At 37.9% G+C, this 24,933-nt stretch overlaps 2 protein-coding genes and 1 long non-coding RNA gene across 4 annotated transcripts; 2 read left to right on the plus strand and 1 right to left on the minus strand.

Moving 5' to 3' along the window:
• The first annotated feature begins 355 nt into the window (after positions 1-355).
• On the plus strand, positions 356-9,679 carry LOC125712348 (calpain small subunit 1-like). The gene is made up of 11 exons (XM_048982292.1): positions 356-500; positions 1,287-1,362; positions 1,597-1,633; positions 2,424-2,516; positions 3,537-3,594; positions 4,026-4,090; positions 4,878-4,946; positions 6,023-6,101; positions 8,737-8,853; positions 8,943-9,001; positions 9,233-9,679. Exons 2-11 carry the CDS (start codon positions 1,310-1,312, stop codon positions 9,257-9,259), a joined length of 657 nt encoding a protein of 218 aa, XP_048838249.1. The 5' UTR covers positions 356-500; positions 1,287-1,309; the 3' UTR covers positions 9,260-9,679.
• Positions 9,680-9,802: 123 nt separating this feature from the next.
• On the plus strand, positions 9,803-24,489 carry zgc:101731 (SNARE_SNAP25N and SNARE_SNAP23C domain-containing protein). 2 transcript variants are annotated; one of them, XM_048982295.1, is made up of 8 exons: positions 9,803-10,411; positions 14,087-14,173; positions 14,869-14,910; positions 15,756-15,804; positions 18,076-18,193; positions 20,707-20,844; positions 21,574-21,718; positions 22,560-24,489. In XM_048982295.1, exons 2-8 carry the CDS (start codon positions 14,102-14,104, stop codon positions 22,623-22,625), a joined length of 630 nt encoding a protein of 209 aa, XP_048838252.1. In that variant the 5' UTR covers positions 9,803-10,411; positions 14,087-14,101; the 3' UTR covers positions 22,626-24,489. The 2 variants fall into 2 exon arrangements, with proteins under 2 accessions (XP_048838252.1, XP_048838253.1); XM_048982296.1 differs by having other exon boundaries at positions 14,090-14,173.
• Positions 16,303-16,918, minus strand: LOC125712351 (uncharacterized). Its single transcript, XR_007383281.1, has 3 exons — positions 16,830-16,918; positions 16,550-16,689; positions 16,303-16,409 (listed from the first exon to the last, which is right to left on the minus strand). It is a non-coding gene; the product is annotated as an uncharacterized LOC125712351 (long non-coding RNA).
• Positions 24,490-24,933: the final 444 nt, after the last annotated feature.

Raw genomic sequence — 24,933 nt, forward strand, 5'->3', positions numbered from 1 at the left:
CCAACTAACCCTTCTCCCGGCATGGTAAAATCAATTACCTTTATTTTACTGTCAAGTGTAAATCTATAACATCAACAAAGAGAACTAAAAAACACAAGGCTTTTATTTTCACTTTTTTGTGAAAAACGGAATACACGAATAAAGCAGATTTTCCGCAGTGTACTATGTGGTCGGCTGCACTAGGGGCCCCTCCCAGGTCGGGGCCTCAGGTCATTGCCTGTCCTGTCGCTGGGCCTCCGACATTAGATGTGAGTCTGGCTCAAAACTGCCCCAAACACGACAATTCGCTACGCCCTTTTAACTTATATATTTTATCCAATAAGTCTTTAATTGCAGTTGGTTTTAGGACCCAAAGACGTGTTTCCCTTCCGGTTATCCTCAGTCTGGGTGTGTTTGGCTGTAGGGGCGTTTCAGGCTAAAACAGGAATGACTCGATGCCTGAACAGGTTTTTTACAGCCACTGGAGCAGTCGGTGGATTCGGCAGAGTTTTCCTCTTAAGGTATAGATTTAATAAAATCTAATTTTTATTACAATTTCTTTTACGCAGTTTTGTTAAGCTGACCTTTTTCTTCTGTTAAAAGTAATACGCTGTAGGGGAGGGGTCCAATGCAGGTTCCAATGCATAAACGTATGTTTTGGGTGAGCAGTACAGTAAATCGACTATAACTATAAAATTAGCATTTCTTTTTTATTGCAGTATAAATTTGTTTGTATTAGGTAATGCTGACTGTATTATTTCATCAGATACACGCTACTTGTATTTTAGGATTACTGTATTGTGGTGCAGTTTGGCCTGGTCTGTATCCGGAATTAAATTGCTAAACGTTTTCACAAATGTACGGTGTTTTGTTTTTGCACTGAGTTTAACCTAATTAAGCGTGGAATTCATTTGTATTTGCTTTAGTTCGATCACTTTTGTCTGCAATTACGACTCGGAGCGCACTTCCTGTGTAGATAAATGTAAATGACTTTTGCACTACAGAACATGCCATTGCATTACATCGTTGTTTTCTTATGACTGAAGTACTTTGAGGTTGTATTTAATGTTTTTAAGTTACAGTTAATGATACAGTATTTTACAAGTCTCATGCATTTACTGCAATATAATCGTGACTAAAACTAGTTTTTACAGGAGCGTTATATGTCAACGACATATTTTGAAGTAATTTCCTGCACATTCTTTCATATATTCATCAATTAATTATTAAAGGCACATGTCCAACATATACAGAATGAATAATAAGTTTTTCGCAGTCACTAAAGTGTCATGTTTTCCTTTTCAAAGCAACCCTCCGAATAAATTTCAAGATGTCATTTTTATTAAAAAAAATGGTTGGTGGTCTTATCGACTACGCTATGAGGTGAGTATTTAAAACATCCTCTGATACGATTTAGTCTGACATGAATATATGCACAGACCTTAAAAAGTTGCCTGATGATTTAAAATTACAAGTAAAAAATGAACACATAGCAAAATTTGGTATATAAACACTAAGAAAATTATATAAAGTCATAGTTTACTTGTATTAACTGTACAATTTACAGTAGTTTAATTATGAATTGAATGACACACATGTCACCTCATTCACTGACAGTAACATCGATTCCAGCCAGTTTGCACCTTCAGAACCTGTAAGTTGAGAGAATATTTTTGCTATTTTCTTTATTACTTGTATATTGTACATAGCCTGGGTTATGGGAAGTGAATAATTATATAGATATATATGTCGTGTAGTAACTATACAGGGTCACCACTGGTGCATTAATTTTGCTATTTCTTCATAAAGTGATGTGTAGATTTTGTATACAATGTTGTTAATAACCCAGTTATTAACAAGGGGGGAAAAGTTCATTTTTATATTTATTGTAGATTGAATAATGAAGTGGGGTGGCATGGTGGTGCAGTGGTTAGCACTGTTGCCTCACACCTCTGGCACCCGGGTTCAAGTCTCCGCCTGGGTCACATGTGTGCGGAGTTTGCATGTTCTCCCCATGTTGTCGTGGGGTTTCCTCCGGGTACTCCGGTTTCCTCCCACAGTCCAAAAATATGCTGAGGCTAATTGGACTTGCTAAATTGGCCATAGGAATGCATGTGAGAGTGAATGGTGTGTGAGTGTTCCCTGTGATGGGCCAGCCCCCCATCCTGGGTTGTTCCCTGCCTCGTGCCCATTGCTTCCAGGATAGGCTCCGGACCCCCCGCGACCCAGTAGGATAAGCGGTTTGGAAAATGGATGGATGGATGGATAAATAATGAAGTGATTTTGCTTTCAGAAGTGTGATTATTTAATGTGTTATAAGTGACTTGCCTGTGTTAGAGGATTACTTGCAAAACGATTTTCTATATCATGTATGTTTTATTCTGTGTATTACGGTAATGCAGATATGCAGGGCTCTGGGTAATAGATGTGTCTCTGTGCCTTAGCCTCCACCACAAATGCATCAGACACATGCTGAGCTGAATGAGAGCGCTGAAGAGAAGCAGTTCCGCAGGGTCTTCCAGCAGCTGGCCGGGGAGGTGTGTACCATTTGTGAAAGTTCCATCTTGTTCCTCCAAATGAAAACTTTCAGCTATATTTTGTCACATCTAAACTCATTAATTCTTCTTTATGATCCTGAAATTTTGATACCTCCAAATCTGGGGCTAGTATCATGGGACGACTGGTACGCAGGGCAGGGAAACAGGAGCGAGAGTCCAACAGGTCGGGGTAAACACAAGATTTGCCCATTTTTTGATAGAAAGCAAGACAGATTCCTGTCTGTTTCCTCATTCCTGTCATTACAGAAGCTGAATTCAGCCTTGTACTGAGACACACCCAAAATATTTATCTGGCTGTGAACGATTTGTGGTGGAGAGCGTTGTTATTTACTATCTATTGATGTGCTTTCTGTTGTAGGCTTTTTCTTTACTGTCGACCCATAATTAGAATTTTGTGATTAATTGTCATTTTTGGCACACCACACAACAACAAAATGTGTTCTCTGCATGTAACCCATATGTGACATAGCAGGGGGGCAGCTAATTCAGCGCCCAGGGATGGTACCTTGCTGGTTGGGGATTCAAACCTACAATCTTTCAATTACAAGTGGGCTTCCCTAATCATCAAGCCACACTACCCACATCTCACATCCTCACATCTCCAGGTTTAGGGGTTTAAATTCTGCCCCCTTTTCCTGTGTCTGTATGAGTTTGTATGTTGTGCAGGTTTCCTAGGCAAATTGGGATTACTAAATGTATATGGGGTTAGTTACATTTAGAGATGTCTATACTGATTTTTGTTTAACTATGGCCTCCAAAAATGTTAATTTCATAATTCATACCCAGTCTTTTGCAGTATACAGTGTCATTGGTGTTTTATTTTTGAAAGTGAGCTTATATCCACGTTTCACCAAAAAACAAAATGTAAGGATCCTAACTTTGCATGTTCATTTTATTTAAAATTGAATCTAGAAGGAACAAGAGTCATATACTCCTCTTTCGAGTTAACCATCATGTCGATGATGATCTATTCATTAATATATTTCTCTTTGTCCTCAGGACATGGAGGTGAGCCCTAATGAACTGATGGGGATTCTCAACAAAATCATCAGCAAACGTGAGCTGTATTACCAGATATACATACGTTGCGTTAATGCATCTTTAATGCATCTTTTATTGACTTCTAATAATGCATCTTTCATTGCCAAGTCTGTGGATAATTAAACTGGAAATACAATCGTGGTTCAGTCACTTTTATATCATTTTACAGCTTTTTCTGCTTAAATCATGCATGTACTGTGCATAAGCCCTGCATTGTTCTATCCATTTTATTATGCGTTTACATATTGCTTTAATTAAACTATCCATCCATCCATTTTCTATACTCGCTTTTGTATTTTATTAATTACGCTTCTTTTTCATACTATTTTTTTGCATGAGAATTTGATTTAGATTTTTTGTTGTCTGCTTTTAAACAGTATTTGCACTCCTGTGGTCTCTCTTCAATTAGTTTTTGTAACCAGGATTGGGGGGGTTTCTGTGTTTCAGATTCCGACCTGAAAACTGACGGCTTCAGCCTTGAATCTTGCCGGAGCATGGTGGCGGTCATGGATGTATCCTTCCAGAAGATGAAAGTGATTAATGATAGCTTATTGGTTATCAGCAGAGCATAATGGTTATTGGTTATCAGCAGAGCATAATGGTTATTGGTTATCAGCAGAGCATAATGGTTATTGGTTATCAGCAGAGCATTACCAAACCTGTGATTAGGCTGCTAAATGACAGATTTAAAAAATAAGCCACAGGTAAATTTTCTAAGTGTAAATTAATTTTTTCATACATATTTTGACCATTTACAGAAGATGACAAATAATTAAGTCATAGAATTACGAAAACATCAAAAGCAACTTTGATGAACTGACAAATACAAAAGGAAGTCATTTATTTCATGTTTTATTTTTTGACAAACCGTATTACTTAGGCACACTATCGCTTGTCAAATTACTCCTTGCAGTTCCACACCTCTGATTTTATTTCTGTTATACTGTGAGAAGTAAGTTGTGCTTTTTTAAGAATGCTGTATCTTTATGAGTAGGATCTGTCTTTTCAAATAACATCCTACTCAAAGTGTCATTATTTAAGTTAATTTGTTACTGTGATAATCTGATAAGTGACAGTGGACAGAGAGCCTAAATGATTAGTAACATATCATCATATTAAAATATTCACCCTAATTAGTGTTATTGAATACATAAGCAATGGAGAGTTATGGATGAGTAAAATATGTGCATGACAGTAAAACAAATACAAGTACTACAATATTTACAACATTTTATTACTAATAGTAGCAGAATAAACCTTTCAATTATGTGCAAGTTTTCCATTCACTCTAGCAACCAGGGTGACAGCAGTGGCAAGTTGGGATTCCATGAATTCAAGTATTTATGGAACAACATCAAGAAGTGGCAGGTATTGATTCGGGTTTAATTCTTAATTATAAACTTAATTTGTATACCAACATTATATCATATCCAAACCAGCATGAGAAATTAAATATCTAGTCTCCTTTGAACTGTACTGGTGAAACCATAAAAATAAATACAAGAATTTATATGACACACGCACGCACACACACACACACACACACACAGCTCTGGAACATATCAGGAAACCACGGCAATTTTTTTTCACTCATTTCTCAATTTATGGGTGTGCTTCTGTGAGTAATATATACATTAATGAAGAGCTTCTTCCTTGCCTTTTGGGACTTCAGTCCTGCTTCTAGGAGCCTGATACGATCTGTCCTATCAGTGCACCTCACACCTGCACTTAATGTTTCCCATTCTTTTTGAAGGTCACTTGATGTCATTGTCTGATTCATGAGACACTGTCAGATAAGTTAACAACCATCTCTGGCATTAGAAAGTCACTTCTGCCCTCTACCTGTCTGGTTCCTGGTCGTTCCCAGTGTCTCCTGCTTCACCTTATTTTTGTGTACTGCTGTCTTAGAAACTTTGAGGCTGGAAGCAGCCTGCTGCTCAGTGTAGCCTTCAGCCAGCAGAATCACAATAAAACCAGAATGTAAAAAGGTAGATTTGTTTAAAAATATAGAGTGGTCTCTCATTTTTTTCCAGAGCTGTGTGTGTGTGGGTTTGCATAGATCACATTTAAGGACCAAAATGTCCCCAAAGTGCGGTAAAACCTGAAACTTCCTTTCTTTTGGGGTCACCTCTTCAGGTCCCCATCTGTGAATGCGAACAAAAAAATAAAAGTGCCAAACGTCTTGTGGTTGGATGATAGGTTGAATACTTATGGTTAAGGTTAGTGGTGGGTGGGGGTTAAGGGTGTTGTGATTGGGATTAGGGTTTTAGAAATGAATGGACGGTCCCCATTTAGATAGGAAGACCAACTTGTGTGTGTGTGTGTGTGTGTGTGTGTGTGTGTGTGTGTGTGTGTGTGTGTGTGTGTGTGTGTGCATGTGTGTGTGTAAAATTATAAATGTGTGTGTGTAAAGTATAAATATGTCGGGTTGAATTTCTCCTCAGGGTATATACAAGGCGTTTGATGCAGACCGTTCAGGTACCATTGATGGAAATGAGTTGCCCAAAGCTTTCAGAGCTGCAGGTGAGTACAGAAAATCTCTCTTTTTTTTCATTGCTTTCTCTTTAAACATTTAATTGCAATATTGTTTATTGGCATTGTGTAGATGTGGTTACACTAGTATGAGGTTGATTCACACATAGAATGTGTAAAGAAATGTAATAAAGTACATAAGTTCAATAGTTATGCAGTGGTATGGTAAAAATGTAGGTTTTTAAAACTGAAGTAGATCTGTCTACTTTAGTATTCTATTTTAGTATTTTAGTATTCTAGTAATCTGCTGATGAAATTTGGCAATTATTTGAGTGTGTGTGTGTGTGTGTGTGTGAGCGGGTATACCTATCCTTATGGGGACACAATGTCCCCATAACATGATAAATATCCATTTTTTCCCTTATGGGGACCGGTTTCCTGGTCCCCATAAGGGAAAACTCTATTTTACAAAAATCAGTGACTGCTATGAAAAAACTAAAAATGCAAAAACTCTTGTATTTTGCTTGGTTACTTATGATTATGGTGGAGGCTAAGGTTGTCATAGTTAGCGTTAGCATTTTTCCCATAGAAGTGAATGAGCAGGCCCCATAAGGATAGGTATACCCTACATGAGCATGCGTGTGTGTGTGTTGTGGCAGTTGTTGTGGCAGAAGAACTGCGAAGGTCAGCTAAGTTATGCTGAAACATTTTTACTCTGTCATAGGAAGCAAAACCTTCTTCTTTTGAATATTATTTAATATCAGTGGTTTACCTCCGTTGGTTTTGCATGAGCTCTGCATGTGCTCTCAGAGCTAATCATAATCATTACCTTTGCTGTGGACTCATAGACAGGGTGGTGCATCTGTGAGAAATTTTAACAAAAATGAGTAAAGAAGACAAAAGCAAACAAGAACTGGTCACCAAAAGACATTTGCCCTACCCTCTATGAAAATATTTTGGATTCCAGATAGACGATATTGAGCAAAGTCGAGTGAATTGTTGGCTTTGTGTCTGTTAACTTGCAGCTAAACCATCAACTTATATGACAGACTCGACTGGTAGATGCGTTCTGTTTGGCTATGGTTTTGCTTTATATCAGCAGACACTGGGAATGACCAGAAATCAACCAAGCTTTTCTGTACTGTGTTACATAAGCTGACGCAGCTAAGCGATGGGGTTAGCCTTTGTTTTAGCAGTAAGTATCTTGAGATACAGATATTGTAGAAAGTAAATTAAGGTAAACAGTTTAAGTGGAAGGGTTGCGGGACCATAAAAAAAAATAGTGAATTGCTGCCGCCTAGTGACTGAAAGTTGTATTTGTATTGAAAGGGAAGTAGTTTTTGTCCAGAACATTGTTTTGTAGATTTGTAGATCCTACAATTTGGCGTAATCTGTAAGTAAAAAAAATGTTCCTTTCATTCTATTACTATAATTAGTGTAGATTTAGATTTATTATAATATGTTATTATTGTATGTTAGTATGTTAATGATGCATACCAACATTAAAATATTTACCTTGTGTATTTTAGTATAGTTGTTAGCGTACATCCTTCCTTGGATTTCCAGGCTCACACTTTTTCCTAATTAAACCTGCCCACTACAACAAACAGTTGGTTTCTTTGGAGGACAGTGCGGAAGTGTTTAGCTGCCTGTCTATCTGGGTACGCAACACAAGGAGCTGTGCTTAGTAAGGACAGGACACAAAGTACAGACAAACATATGCTAGGCCATTGTGTCCCAACCCAGTCCTCGGGGGAACCCTGAACAGTCCACGTTTTTGCTCCCTCCCAGCTCCCAACCAATCAGGAACACAAAATACCTGGTACAGGTGTGTTGGGAGCTGAGAGGAAGCAAAATGTGGACTGGGTTGGGAAACACTGGGTTAGGCTACTCCAAGAGGCTAAATGGAACAGTTTATAGCTTATAGTTATTGGTTACTGAACTTTATTATTGGGTGAGTCTGTGAATGTCTTCCTGTATGATGTTGTTCCATTGCAATCTCCATCCATCCATTTTCCAAACCGTTTATCCTGCTGGGTTATGGGGGGTCCGGAGCCTATCCCGGAAGCAATGGGCACGAGGCAGGGAACAACCCAGGATGGCAGGGCACACTCACACACCATTCACACCGATGGGCAATTTAGCAAGTCCAATTAGCCTCAGCATGTTTTTGGACTGGGGGGGGGGGGGGGGGGGGGGGGAACTGGAGTACCCACAACGACATGGGGAGAACATGCAAACTCTGCACACATAAGGTGGAGACTCAAACCCGGGTCCCAGAGGTGTGAGGCAACAGTGCTAACCACTGCACCACCATGCTGCCCCCCCATTGCAATATATGTTCTCCAATGCTTTATCATTCATTAATTAATGTGAAGTGCTCCCACACAAATGAAGATTTCACTCTCTCTCTATTGGACTTTCATCCACTTTAGCCATATTGCTGCATGCGTAATTGAGATGGCAAATTTTTATTGTTTTTTTTTTTTTTTTTTATCAAGTTTAAGTTAGTAGCAGCTCTAACTTGAAGTCTAAATTGAAATATTTCAATTATATTTTAAGTAAAAATTTGCAATACTAATTCTTAATTTCTAAAACAGAATCACTTGTTTTGTGTCCCATGGGGCTGGTTCATGTAAATAATATTCATGCATAATCTTAAAATGTTTCTAACCCTGCCAAACAGGCTTCCCCCTCAACGATCAGCTGTTCCAGATGATCGTTCGCCGGTATTCTGATGAAAGTGGGAGCATGGACTTTGATAATTACATTGGCTGCCTGGTGAGGCTGGATGCCATGTGCCGTAAGTACAGATTTATCCTCTGAAGAACTGTAACCATTTCTTTCAAATGGGCAACATTTATTCACAGTTTTTTTTCTATAAACTTTCAGGTGCTTTCAAGACCCTTGACAAGGATAACAATGGAACTGTCAATGTCAATATTCAGGAGGTAAAAATGCTGTATTCATAAGAAAGTAAAGTTTTAAATTTAAAAATTTCTATGACTTCCCAACAATGTCATATGGCTCATTCAGTTAGATGTGTTTGTTAATTCAACCTGAAACTATTAACCCATTATGAAGTATTCTTATAAATCTACTGCTGTCAGCCGGACTTCCCTTGATAAGGTAGTAGTTTTAAATGGCATGATGTCTAATGGGACTTTTTTCTCCCTTTTCAGTGGTTGCAGTTAACCATGTACTCCTGAGACATGGAGCTATGGGACTGCCTCTTCATCCTTATCCCTGTTTCCACACTTGACTGCTTTGCTCCCTTCCTTTGTACTATGCTTGACTCCTCTGAATGAGCTTCTTCTAGTTTATAGTGCTGGGGAAACAATTTGTCGAAAGGAACTTCTAAAACATTTTATTGATATTTACATTAAAGTTATGTTACACTGTTCACAGGCACAAACTAAATAATATTCTGGATTTTGATACCTTGAAACTTCGTTTCTGTTGTATGTAAAAACACTGTAGGTGCGTTACTCTGTGCACAGGCTGGTTTCAGTATACAACACAACCACTAGATGGCATACTAGTATAATTCCAAATAAGACCTAGATAAAGATGTTTACTTTTTGGCAGCCGAATAAAGGACATTTGAATAAAAGAATGATTATCTATCACTTATCAGTTATGTGTTTTTGTCAATAAATTTTCAAATCCTTATATACTTATAATATACTTTATATAACACACCTAGATAAACAAGTACGGATTTTTATATTGTTAAAATAAATTTGAAAAAATGAAACACTATACTACATAGTTGTACCTGTTCTGGATTATTTAAAACATTGATTATAATATGCATTTAGAAATATTTACATTAGAACAACAAATACATTTTACTTTCTATATCTGGCTGTTATAAAAATACAAGTACATTTGCTAACCATACTGGTGAAATACATATATTTCTTTAAAAGTGCATGATATGAAAATATAGACTAGGTTTAACTTGTATTATGAAACAAAGTTTGTTTATTTAAAATATCTAATGTTGAATGTATACTCAGCCTGAATGTTTTAATTACATCCACCAGTGGCGGCTTGTGAGCCTGAACGCAATAAACTTTATTTACACTGACGGAGACTCACAGCCGATCATGACGTGCGCAGGTACCAGTTACCAGAGCAACTGGATCTCTACGCTCCACGGACTGGGATCGCAAAAACCGGTTTGCCAGAATCAACAGCTGTCTGACGGTGCCTTCTAATCTGCCAGGAGGCAGAACTTTCGGAAATAGCGCTCGGAAGATGAAACTGGAAACTGGAAACTTATTATAAAATAAACCAACACCTTGGCTATATTCATTATCGCAGATAATCGGGACCCAAGTTATCCTACGCATCAGGTAAGTAGCAAAAAGCAGGTTCTTAGAAGTTTGGCTGTGGGTATATAGTATGGTTATATTTTCAAAAGATTGGTCAGTTAATCTCACGTAATTGAGAAATGAAATATTAAATGAATACTCAAAGTTTTCCATAGGATCCCCATTGCTGCCGCTTGTATGTTTATTACTATTACATGCATTAAGAAAATGAGACCGTCTCCTGTAGTATTAAGTGTGCAAGAATTAGTCTTTCTCATTTGCTTTCTTTCGATCTTTTCATATTATTTTTTTCTGAACTTCCTTAATTGAAATAAGCGCCTGCTGCCTTTTTTATGCAGTAAACCTCAAACCCCCACTGGTAAGTCCCTTTTTTCTACGGTAGCATAACCCTGCGTTTTAAAAAAACAAAAAGAAAGACCAGGGACTAAGTCAGGTTCACATGGGGCTTGAGCTTTGTTTGTTTTCGAAGGACGATTGGCATCGGGACTAAAATACTCGGGGATCGACTTAAAATACTTTGGGCTTCAGCCCCTAATGATCTGACCTAACGACACCCATCACATCTAAACTGACAGCCAGGTACAGCTTGGGGGCGGGGGGCGCGGGGCGGGGGCGGGGTGGTGCCCATGACGTACTGAGCGCTGGAAAAGCGGGTTAGTAGCTGATATTTCTGCTGTATGCTTCCTATGAACACTCCGGCCCATATGGACCAGCCGTTACTGAAAATGGGTACATTTCAACACGGCATTATTTATTTCTAAAATTAAATACGCGTAGTGATTAATGAATACATAAACAAAACAAACAGTTTATTAACAGAATAAAGCTCATAGCCCCTAATACCTCAAGCAATGTATTTATTATTCTGATTTACGATTTCTAAATTGGTTCTGAAATAAAACCAATATAAAGTATTTTTCCTTGAACCCCACTTTCCGCATTTATAATGACTTTTAAGGGGATTCTGCAAGAAACAGCATAGTGAGAAGCTTCCTATCTAATATACTATTTGCATATTATGTAGTGTATTGTGAAGTGTGGAGATATATATTATTTCTAAATGATAAAGGCAGAGACCTTGTGGACTTGTGCCATCACGAAGTATGGAAAAGCCTAACCTAGCCCTTCACACTGGATTCTATCTTAGTGGGTCCCAGATTTCACTTAGGAATCTCTGAAGTGTCTTTAAATCGACATGGGCTAACAGCTATAGGCTAGTTTGCCGTTACTGCTCCTATGCTACCCTACTCAGCAAATAATGAATGACGACATGCAAAATGTACAACTAAGTCTGGCGCATATTCAGTGATTCTAATTCTGGTCAATTAAGCAACAGACTCAAAGGAATCAGAGCCGATATGCATCAGAACAGCAGAGAATGGTTTGTAATCTTCCCCCCAAAAAATGTCAAGGCTCAGTTATTGATGATTCTTCAGTTTTCAAAAGATGTGTAGCAGTTTTCTGTCCAGCCTGGATTATCCTCATAAGGTAAAACATTTCCTGCTGAAAGAAAACACACCGTCATAGAAACAGCACGCTAAGTGTCAGGTGGGAGGATTTAAGACAAACAGGGAATGTCACCTGACTCACTCTCCTGAGATGTACGGTACCCCCACCTCTACAGCAACCCTGCCCCCCCCTCCCCCCCCCCAGGGATCAGAAAACACAGCGGAGACGATACCGAAAAGGAAGAAAACACTAACGTAACCAAACGATGAAAATAATGCTCTGGGAAATACATATCTTATTTATAACTACAGCAATAGTCATTTTATAATTATGGTCATCATTCGGTGCTTATAAACATGTGGATAAGTAGGTAGGTTTTCTTAAATAATAACTACATAGAAAATAAAGTGAAATAGAACTGGTCAACAATAATTAAAATATCTATTATTTATGGATTTATTTATTTATTTATTTATTTGCATACCCTAGGCTAGCTTTCAGGTCTCAGATTTCAGGTCCAGAGAGTACAAATCCAGACCAACCAACCAGCTGAGCATAAAGAGTCACAGTCACAGAGTACTCAACTGGTTGGTTGAAACAAAATCTCTGGAAAAAAACGACGTCGAAGAACCATTCCGGGGTTCAAAGATAACCTTCTAATAGATTATTATACATCGGTGTTATCGGTATTAATTATACATCGGTGACTCCACTTAATCAGCCATTTTCAAAACTTCAAAGCAAGTACTCCCTCAGGTGCCAATTTCCACAGCTGCTGAGCTGTGACTCACTGTGCTCTCATTTGAATTCCACTCCGTTTTCCTGCACACGAAAATGGTCCGAATGCTATATGCACGCTCTTACTGTACAGCGCTTTTGAAAGGAAGTCATCTCCTGTTTGTTTTTTCTTTTGCCAAGACAGCTGCTCCAGTGACATTTGTGATGCTTTACTCGAAATCATTTACAGTTACACAGACTAAGCATGAATGAACTACTGGGAAGCACATGAGATTGAAAAGTTACAACGTCGAAGTTAGTGGAAACAACACCGCAGGTTGAATAGTCATTAACTTAATTAATGCTCAGATGCAGTTTCATAAGTAAAATGTATTTGTCATTGTTTCCTTACAACAATTACCAAAGACATTGGTGGGATACAAAGTTCCAGGTGCAATGTGTATTTATTTATGTGTAATTATTTTCATATGTATATAATGTGTAATTGCTCTTATCCAAAGATGTCTAGTAATTCATTGTGGTGTTAAGTAGAACTGTATTTGTCTGAAGTTTAAAGAAGGGAAGAAATGCAAAAGAGGGAATTAAATATCTAAGTTATTTTTGATAAATTATTTTTTGGATATTCCTGTCTGTTGTCCCCAAAGTGCTAACTGCAAGTATGGGGCAGAGTTGAAGCAGCGAGTCTCTTTAATACTAAACAAAGTCAGCCACCATTTTCCACTTAGTAATATAGCCGAAATCATCGCATCACATTTTTATATAAAATCTATAAACTATTGAAGATGTTTTTCTTTTTTGTTTTTCTGTATTGACGCGGAAATAAAACAATACTTACTTTGTAATTATAGCCCTGTTACAGTGGGACCTGTTACCAGAAGAGGAAAGCTCAGGTCCTGAGAGCTGAGTACTCTGTGCATGTGGCTCTTTATACTCAGCTGGTTGGTTGAAACAAAATCTTGGTCTGGATTTGTACTATCTGGACCTGAACCTTCCACCTCTGTCTGTTACCTTATGTAAAGTCCGTACTAATATAAGATAGAAGTTTCAAGGTGGCAAGAAAGAAAAGGCAAAGTTCAGGGAAATATGCCTGGTTCAGAAGTTATATTTTGGTCTAAATAAGTACAGTTTGTTACTCCCTTAACCTGTGGGGGCTCGGCCAGTAATTGCTCCTATAGATCAGACCACGGGTACAATCAGAGCTTCCGCAGTGAGGGGAGACACCCCCACAGGGTACAGACATACACAGTCATAGAGTGTGGGCAATTTAAAGACTCTGTGTTACCCAGTAACATGTGTTTGGATGGCCAAAGGAAACCAGTACCCCCACAGGTAATTCGGGTATTAAATGGCTGGGATGGGAAATTGTATCTGTTATTCTGCAGTTATGAATGTATGAAGCTACAGTCTCTATCCCCATTCTGCTCTTCGGTTGTTGAACTACCAGATATCCACCCAGCAACATGTTATTCTTGCTCTAAATCAGTGATTCTCTCCCACTGTCCGTGACAGTAGAGCTTATGCAAGATGTCTGATGACACGGCAATAAAGACAGAGATGGAAGAGCTGCAAAGACGGGCCAATCAGGTTACAGACGAGGTAATCGAAATGGTCGCCTTGGGTTGCTATTAATTTATTATTACGTTGTTGCGCACACACTAATCATTAACGCTACTTCAGTCGGTTTATTTAAACATTTAAATTGTACTTGTTATCAAATCTACTGTTGTTTTTCATATCTCTTACTTTAAATTGTGAACTAGGCATTGATTGTGAGAGGTATACGGCATGTCTGCATTGCCCAGTTCTGGTTTGATAGCATTGTGCTGTGCCAGAGATGACGTCAGCCCTCCCCTGTTCCCTGCTGTTTTCCCTGCTGTTATGGGTGACTGCTGGTCACGCTTCCCGCCAGCCTCATCTCAGTTCTGAGCACGCTCACTGTCTTTTCCCGCTGGCACAACAAACAGCTTGTCAATTAAACTAATAATACTTCTAAGTCATAATTCCAGAGCACATACTTGGGGAAATGCATCATTGTACCACATTGTATTGATAACTGAGCGTGCTATGAATCAAATGCACTTGCATGATATTTATCTAACAGCCTTTTCCAGGTTTAATAAATATGCTGTATACAAACAACTCAGGATTTACTAAACTGAAGATAACTTGAGTGTGAAAGTCATAAATAAATACCTAAGTATTTATACATAAATACCCAAGTAATATTACCAAGCCTTTTATATATGACTAGCCGTTTATAAGTGTGTTCACTCTTCAAAATTTCTTCTCAGTCCCTGGAGAGTACACGCCGCATGATTCAGCTTGTTGAAGAGGTAAAGATGCCTCTGCTATTTCCTTTTTATATTCCATCCATCCATCCATCCATCCATCCTCCACCACTTATTAATATCTCATCAAATAAACATAAAAAAAATACAATACATACATGACGTTTTATTTTTATATTAGGAATCAACAAACAAATTTAGCTCCAACTTTCACGTGGACAAGTGATCTGCAGATATGAAAGGAAAGGGTTAAAAATGAGTGTGAAGGGGATAAAATATATAAAAAATTTACAAGCCCACTAATTGCTCACATCTGGTCTAGAGCAATAATGCAGTGGATTTGTGTATTTTGAATATGAAACAATATGCATTTAGTAGTCCGTAATTTATGGTTGATGGAAATTTTTGTTTACAGTAGCTGGAGTATTTGAATCAGAAATGAGCAACAGAAAGAAGATAAAGTTCACAAACGTCATTTGCATTTAGTTGGAATACATAGTACAATATCTTAAATAAAGGAACGGTGGATCTGTAACAGCGTGACATCTGTGATGTGAAGGGCTTCTGTCATTCATTAGAAAGAAATGCTGTCATACTACGAGTCTCTTTGCCCCTGGACACATACATAGCCCTGCATCTCTAAAAAATGTGTCCCGTTTTTCATCATCCCGTACAAATTAGTCATACAGATCAAGTTAACTGCTCCATGAACACAACCCTGTAAGGCATGTCAATCATGTAAAACTGAATTCTTACAGGGAAGGGTGATATTGGCCCATAACGATTCTTAATGCTATAGCACATAGTGTAATTGCTGTTTTAAATAATTTAGTGACTAAACAAAAATGACTGTAATCTTAACTGTGTAATTTTTGGTCTGTCTTTAACAGAGTAAAGACGCGGGGGTTCGAGCTTTGGTCATGCTGGATGAGCAAGGAGGTACTGAAGTCAGAATGTATGTCACCTGTATTTGTCTCCACTAAATTTTGATAGTAGCCAGTGGCTCTGGTTGAAGAGGAGTGCCCCCTGCTGGGCCCCTAAGTAACAAGCTTAAGCTGTCATATATAGTTTCATGAGATGTCCGTCATTTGACACCAAGGCGACTCTCAAGACTAATTGGGCATGGGATGCAAGCTTAGGGCTGATCACCCTATAGCTGGCCGCCGCTGGTGAGGGTGTATAGTGTGAAAGGCCGAAACACCCCAAGAGCCAGAGGATCACTACTGATGATGCATCCCAAATTTTTCAACCTACACCAAACTTCTCCAAGCCCAACATTCACCATTCACCGATAAGCTTAAAAGTGAACCTATTGTATATGCTTGCACAAAGGATAGTAACATTGCATCATTGTACAAAGGATAGTAACACCTTACCATTGCACAAAGGATAGTGACATTGCATCATTGTATAAAAGATAGTAACACCTCATCATTGCACAAAGGATACAGTAGTAACACCTCAACATTGCACAAAGGATAGTAACATTGCATCATTGTACAAAGGATAGTAACATTGCATCATTGTACAAAGGATAGTAACACCTCACCATAGCACAAAGGATAGTAACACTGCATCATTGTATAAAGGATAGTAACATTGCATCATTGTATAAAGGATAGTAACACCTCATCATTGCACAAAGGATAGTAACATTGCATCATTGTACGAAGGATAGTAACACCTCACCATAGCACAAAGGATAGTAACATTGCATCATTGTATAAAGGATAGTAACATTGCATCATTGTATAAAGGATAGTAACACCTCACCATAGCACAAAGGATAGTAACATTGCATCATTGTACAAAGGATAGTAACACCTCACCATAGCACAAAGGATAGTAACATTGCATCATTGTATAAAGGATAGTAACACTGCATCATTGTATAAAGGATAGTAACACCCCATCATTGCACAAAGGATAGTAACATTGCATCATTGTACAAAGGATAGTAACACCTCACCATAGCACAAAGGATAGTAACATTGCATCATTGTATAAAGGATAGTAACATTGCATCATTGTATAAAGGATAGTAACATTGCATCATTGTATAAAGGATAGTAACACCCCATCATTGCACAAAGGATAGTAACACCTCATCATTGCACAAAGGATAGTAACATCTCGTCCTGTGTTTCGGAATCTGATGTTTTCACAATAAAGTAGCAATGATGTCACGTGATATTGGTTCACAATAGCTTCCACGAGATTTTATTAAATGAATTATACAGTAATCAAGGAAAATGTATCTAATTCAGAATGAATGGTAGTTTGTTATGTCAACTGAAATCGACTGAAGACATCGGAGTAACGTGAAAAAATACAGTATAACAAGGTTACTCACTTTGGAAAATGAAAAAATAAGATTTTCTTTCTCTCTGCAGTGCTGTGTGTTTTCAGGATATGATGGCTTGTCTTTTTTTCAGTTTGTAGTGCTTGAAAAAGATTAGGATAGAAATTCAGATTAGTTGAACTTTCAGTTATGATGGAAGAAGATATTTGATATCTGTGGACGAGTGCCCAAGTGCAGGTGTGCAGCCACATGAATTAATCCTACTGAGATTATTATAATGCTGTGCAGTAACTTATAATTATATAAAATTATGGTCATTGAAATTTTCGACTGGGGCAGAACCAGATGAAAAATATTATTCTATGAATACTTTATTTCCACAAAATTTTCAGAAGTTGCTGTTATTATTTCTGGCTCATAGTCTTTAATGAAAAAGTTAAAAAAGCAAGTTGTGAAAAAGTGTTTCATATATGATAAATAAATATATCATAAATATATCACAAATATCTAAATATATAACACTAAATATTAAATAATACATGTGTATGTCTACGTAGTATAAAATATTATTTTAACATACAAATTTTATCCTGCAACGTTTTGTTTGTTTGGGAAATAATTATAAAATTGTCCTTTGTAAATATTCTGAGATATACAGTACAAGGCAATGTTGTGTAACCTTATGGTCATATAAGCACAGTATGACATCATGTAACAGTCACACCAAAGAGGCAGACTTTTGAGGTCATTTCCTCAGCCTGTAACCGGCTCCAGCGTGTATCTAATGTGTGGTTTGTGTGTGAATGTGCATGTGTGTTTATGAATGCCTGCGTTTTGCGTGTGGATGCATGTGGTCCCTCCTGCATTGCTTCCTCCTGGCCTCGTGCCCACTTGCTGCATGCGGATAGGACAACTGGATCGCATCGAAGAGGGCATGGATCAGATCAACCAGGACATGAAGGAGGCTGAGAAAAACCTTACTGATATGGCCATGTGCTGTGGTCTGTGCGTCTGTCCATGTGCCAAGTAGGTCTAAACCCCAAAGCATTCGCAGGCATCGGGCACGATGAATCTCCCACATGTTGATCAGCTCGGTGGTCATTCAACCATTCATAACCATCCTCGTAACCGTGCTTTGTGACTTTGTGATCGTGGCTTAGTGCGGCGGTTGTGTGATTAGAAGTTATCTGGTTAAAGACACCATACATCTCCAGGGTATGTCGTCATGGAGACATGGGGATTTGCAGCTATCAGTAGGTTTATCCAGATTTATGTTCATTCAGCTTATTCAAACTTTTACAATTAAACTAACAGAAAACAAAAAGACTAATTTTATCTGTTCAAAAAGAAGTATGTTTTTCGGGATGTTTGGCATCAACCTGCAACTGCAAGAAACATGAATCTAGTCAACTTCAGAGTTACATATCAATTTAGAACCTTGAATAAGAGAAATTTGCATGTTCAAGCCACTCATGCAATGTAGGTAGACTGAGCGTGTAGAATTGCTTTACAGGGAATTCAAGAATTACATGATCATTAGTGAGCAAAAGTAAGTGACCGTCATTGTGATGTCTCCTGGGTCATTTTGGCATTATGGTAAAAATTGTTCTTGCATGTACATAGAATATGGTGAAGGACATATGCAGTACATCACATATACTTTATAATAGTAAAGTGGAGCTGGGGAAGATTTCCATGAAGAATATCAAGATGGGAGTATGTTAATCTCTTCTACTCACACACAATGTTGCTTCTTATATGGTCCATCCATTGTTTTCTTTTGTTGTGTTGTTAATTTTTATTTGATTATACAGAGCTCACAGAAAGTCTTGGGACGTTTGCTTAATTCTGTAAAAACTGTAAATTTTTTGGTTTCATAACAAAAGTGCATTGACAAGCAATGTTTAACATATCCACACGAATCTTCCATACAGACACTTTCTTTTTATTATTGTCATAATTTTTTGACTGACTCATTCAGTATTAATTGTAACTGTAGTCACTGGCTACCAAAGGGATACTACACACAAATGTTTGGTGGTTTATATTATTATAGGTGTTACTAAATGAAAAGCATCCAATGATGCTTATCAATGAACCTTTTAACTCACTAACAGCTCTCTTAGAACTATAATGTGAGTTTCAATTTATTACTATTTTATTTAAAGTTTCTGGTTGTTTCTAATGTGATGTATATATTTTTGGAAAAATGATAAAGTAATGATTTTTGTCAAAAAACCAATAAATTTGCTATATTTTTGTTGTAATAAGGACTCATCCTGAGACTTACTGTGAGCCCTGTACGGTTATTTTCTTATAACATTTTGGTGCTTTATTGACAGAACTGTTGTTTTACTTGGTCCAGCCTCCCCCACCTACCAGTACCCACACACTCAGTCTCTACCAACTTAATTTCCACCGAGATTCCCTCCTTTGTTCCCACCCCTGTTGTCTAGAGCAACTGGAGCGAATTGAAGAATGCTTGGACCAGATAAATCAGGATATGGAGGATGCCAAAAATAACCTCACAGACATGACCAAATGCTGTGATCTATTTTCCTGCAATAAGCAGGTGTGGGGGGTTAGGGATGGTGCCCTCCCTTTTCCGCACATGTCTGTGTGCCAATCGCAATGCTTACATATCATGCTGACTGGTGATCTGCATGCTTGTTTGCTTTCTGTAAGATTACCCAGAATTCATCCAACTTTAAAGCATAACATTATATGTTTTACTTAAAGCAAGTGCTTTGCATTTATTATAGACAAATACAAAAAGAAAAGGGCTCTGAACTCATCACCAGGCCATACAAGTCAGAATAAACGCCATGCTATGTCACAGTGTTTCCCAACCCGGGTCTCAGGGACCCGCAGACGGTCCACGTTTCTGTTCCCTCCCAGCTCCCTACCAGACAGTGCTCATTTTAGCTCCCTCCCAGCTCTGTCTGGGGGAGGTGGCAGGGAGCAAAAACATGGACAGGAATACACTGCACTGCTACGTACAACCAAAATATCTAACATGGTTACCCAAGCATGCTGGGTAAAATGAGAACAACTGAACACCTGGCATATTCCTTTAATTGATAGTTGATTGTTTGTCTATGCCGAAGTCTAATCCAGTTTTCTTCTGCAAGCAGAATACACTACTAACTCAACAGAAACAGTAATGAAAATATATCCACTGGTTCAAATTTCTCAGCTCACAAATTTCCATAGTAATAAGCAATGCAATGACTGAAAAATATTGTCATGCAGGGTCCTATATTAATCCAGACGAATCACACAAGATTTAATCTATGAAATTTAAAATTGCAATAAGTTATTTCCTTACATTTGCACATTTAGAATTTTGTAGAGATTTGTGTTTCCTTTTTAAATTCTGAAAACATTGCAGGATTCATCATCTTTACCAGCATAAAAACATATAATGTAGATGGCTGCATTAATGCCCTGCCGGCAGCGGAAAGGCAGTGAAGAAGTTTATATTGAGAATGGGGAGAACTGGCAGTAATGTGTATGTTCCTGTCCTGTGATGATGGCAGACTGAAGGACTTTGAGATGAGTGGGGCCTACAAAAAGGTATGGGGAAGCAACCAGGACGGGGTTGTGTCCAGCCAGCCTTCCTCACGTGTGGTGGATGAGCGAGAGAAGATGACAATGAGCGGTGGTTATATTAACAGGTAACCTGGAGTTCCGTGTCTTCTAAAAGTTGTGAGAAATCTTGAAACTGCTAAATACAGCCAAAAGAATTTGAGTGAGGACCCCATATGTAAAGTTATTTAAAGCTACTGGTTGTTTCCGATGTGATTTTTATTATTTTGGAAACAAATCAATAAAACAATTATCTTTGTCAGAGCAGCAATACATTTATAGTATTTTTATTGAATTAATGCATCCCAAGACTTTCTGTGAGTACTGCACAAATATCCTTCAGGTCAATTTACTCTTTAGGCGACTGTAGCTGTTATGTACAAAACAATGATATCAAGGATAAGAAATGCATGATGGAAAATCCAACGTGCCTATGATGAGCGCGTTAAAATTACACAATTTTCTCTAATGCTTCGATAAGGTTTGGTACCACATTTAAATCAATGTATTGGCATTCCCAATGAAGAGCTCAGCTCATTTAAAGTATGATGTCAGACAATTATGTGTTGCCATATATCACATTATCTTAATTTAAAAGATCATATAGGTAGAAACATTCAAATCTGCAATGTCAGACTCATAGGTTTTAGTGGACGGCAATTTTTTGTATGTGTGTTTTTATGTGGGAATCACATTTAATTAGCATTTAATCATATTATATTTTTTTGAAAGTCCGTGGTATTTCAGGTAGATTTCTGCTCTTGAATGAAATTGGAAGAGTGTCGCTTGTCTGAATTTCACTATTCAATGTGTCCCAGGGTGACAAATGATGCACGAGAGGATGAGATGGAGGAGAATCTAACGCAAGTGGGCAGCATCCTGGGCAATTTGCGAAGCATGGCTCTGGATATGGGAAACGAAATCGACACCCAAAACATTCAGATCGACCGCATCCAAGGAAAGGTCAGGGCTACACGTCGACCCAGCAGATAGGAATAATAACCAAATTTAAAACATTCTTTCTCTATCAAGCAACATCTACATATCACAATATATTTTCTCTCTGGACCATTATAGATATCAATGCACAAGACAGAACTGATATCGCATTCAAAAATATACATACTGGGTATTAAGCACTGAGGTCGAATGCATTTTCAGTATTTAGCAAATACTTCTCACACATCTGTGAAATATGTGAATCACTTCACATTTCGTGGTATTTCTACAGTGTCATTTAAATGGATTTTCATGTTTTACAAGTTATATTATATGGTCTCAGCAATAAATGAATATATTATTTTGTCAAAAAGAGATAACTTGAAGGGGTGGCATGGTGGTGCAGTGGTTAGCACTGTTGCCTCACACCTCTGGGACCCGGGTTCAAGTCTCCGCCTGTGTCACATGTGTGTGGAGTTTGCATGTTCTCCCCATGTCGTCATGGGGTTTCCTCTGGGTACTCCGGTTTCCCCCCACAGTCCAAAAACATGCTGAGGCTAATTGGAGTTGCTAAATTGCCCGTAGGAGTGCATATGTGAGTGAATGGTGTGTAAATGTGCCCTGCGATGGGCTGGCCCCCCATCCTGGGTTGTTCCCTGCCTCGTGCCCATTGCTTCCGGGATAGGCTCCAGACTACCCAGTAGGATAAGCGGTTTGGAAAATGGATGGATGGATAGAGATAACTTGAAAAAATATCACAATAACTGCAGCCTTTTAAAGGTCACGTGATATTTAGTCATAATACGTCATTACTGATTTTCTGCTGCATTTAATGCCTTAATGTTTTTTTTGGTCTTTTTTGCAGGCTATTGTCAACCAATCCCGCATCAGTGAAGCCAACCAGAGGGCTCACAAGCTCATAGCTAGATAAATCGGGGGAAGAGAATATTTATCTAATCCAACACATACCGGCTCATACACTTTTCCTGTCATTCACACACAGCTAAATGTCTGTACATTCATATTCCGGTTTTCTTCCTCCTTATTTCCTCACTCACACACATGTGAGCTTGCTAGGGTTACACGCAGGATTACAACATAGTTCTAAAACAATAAATGAGTGTATTACGATAGAAAATAAAAATGTAATTTTCTTTGGGCTATAACACAGTCTGTAAACAGCAAAGGTTGAAGCTCCCTCTGGTGGTCAGATTTTATATCGTCTAACCCTTAATTCACTATTCCTGGGGACTCCCGTCTGTAATGTATGTAAGCATTGCAAAGGTGGTTGAGTTCTAATCATAGGTGACTCTAAGTCCTGTTCAGAGGGGGTTCAGTCAACCTTTTTTGTTTTATCCCCCCTGAAAAAGTCTTTTTCTATATCCATTTAACGATTTGTCTAGTATTTTTGCACACATCTCTGGGGAGTCCTAAAGGTCACATCCTACCGCCCCTGGTTCTGATCATAATTTATTTATTATTAATTAATTAGAGACAGGATTTTCTTGCGCTGGTATTAGACATTATTATAGTCAATTAACTTTAATAATTGATTAAGTGTAATGTTGATTTGTAACGATTTATTTGATGCTTTTCTTGACCATAAATGCGCCACTTCTAATTTGTATATATCGTTAGATGTCGGATTTATCAGTGTTTTCTAATAACCTGATGAAGCCAGCCGATAAACCCAATAAAGGGGTTCAAGCGAAAGCGGCACAGAATGACTGATTTATCCAGATATCTCTCTTGCGTATAACATCTATTACATTATCATAAAGGAGCAGCATTGATCAGCCGATACAAGCTTAACTACATGTTGTGGCTGTGTAATTAACCTGGCTTTTTGTAGATTATAAAGTCATATTATATATTATGCTGTTGAACCCATAATGTTACATTTTAAAACCCACAAAGCTACGTTACAGTAAAATAAGCGCAAGATGGTGAAAAAAATAATAAGCCTTTGTGGGCAGAATGTGTGCTTTTCATGTGCAAATGGTCAATTTTAAGGAAGTTTAGATAGACTTCTAAATATATCACACCTGTGTAGAATAGTTTTTTAAAAAATCATATGGGATATAATTATTATTATTATCTGTAACTAAAATTAGAATGAACACAAAGTTTTTCTTGTTTTGGTGGAATATTAGGTAACTTGGCGCCCCTGTTGAAGGGCCTGAGTGCTGTTCATTGCTGTAGCATCATCTCATGCTAGCCGGTACTCTATACAGTTGTAGGTGACACCATTATAGATTCGACTCAGGTCGGGTTATACACATCGAATGTATGAACTGAGCAGTTGGCCAGTCTAGTTTATGCGAAAATATCTGATAAAAACCCTTATGGGTTTTTGGTGTTTTATAAATAAGTATCAAACAAATGATTTTGTAAAATCCCCCAACCATCTACTGGATGAGCAATTGGAAGGTAGTTGGAAGACTTGCTACATTACTGAACATTTAAAGTTAAAATAATGCTTTAAAAACTGTATTCTATGTCTGTATATATTTATAATCTGAAAAGATTTACACTTCGCACAAAGAAGCCCCGAAATTGATGAGAAATATTACTGTCTGTGAAATATATGCTGGTGAAATGTGTTTTCATCAATGGGTTCTTCTGCTTTGTGAATTTCTGTTTCAATGTAGAAAGTGTAGGATTTGCCACTTATATTGTACTGCTGTTCTCATTGTAACCATTGATTGACAACCTGTCAGCTGGTTGACTTTTGTTGTTGTAAGATTTTGTTTTGTTGTAAGATTAAGCTAATAAAGTGATTTATATTGAAGAAATGCCTGGTTATGATTATGTATTCATAAAATGCATGCTAAATTGCTGACAAATTACTTTGTAATTATCTTACTATCAAATAATGAGTAATGTGGCTTATACGGAAAATATAATCCACTGCAACACTGCTGCAGCACTATCGCTGTATGGATGCAGTTTCCTGGTCACAGTCGCTGGTCTGGCGCTGTATCATTTACTCAGCTTGCTTGCTTATTTGTTTGTTTATTAATTATTTAATTCACCCTTTATTCAACCACGTACTGGCTACTGACTGTAGGTAGACATTCTAATGTTTTATGTTAAAACAGCACATCCACCAAGACAAATTCCTTTTATGTTTAACATATTTGCCAAACAAAGAACATTCTGATTCTCGTTGCTTTCTTGCTTTGTTGTATTTGTCTTGCCTGTTGAGCGCTTGTAGTGAAGTCGCATCTGTTAATAGT

This window comes from Brienomyrus brachyistius, chromosome 17, assembly GCF_023856365.1.
Source record: "Brienomyrus brachyistius isolate T26 chromosome 17, BBRACH_0.4, whole genome shotgun sequence".
In the NCBI taxonomy this organism is placed as follows: Eukaryota; Metazoa; Chordata; class Actinopteri; order Osteoglossiformes; family Mormyridae; genus Brienomyrus; species Brienomyrus brachyistius.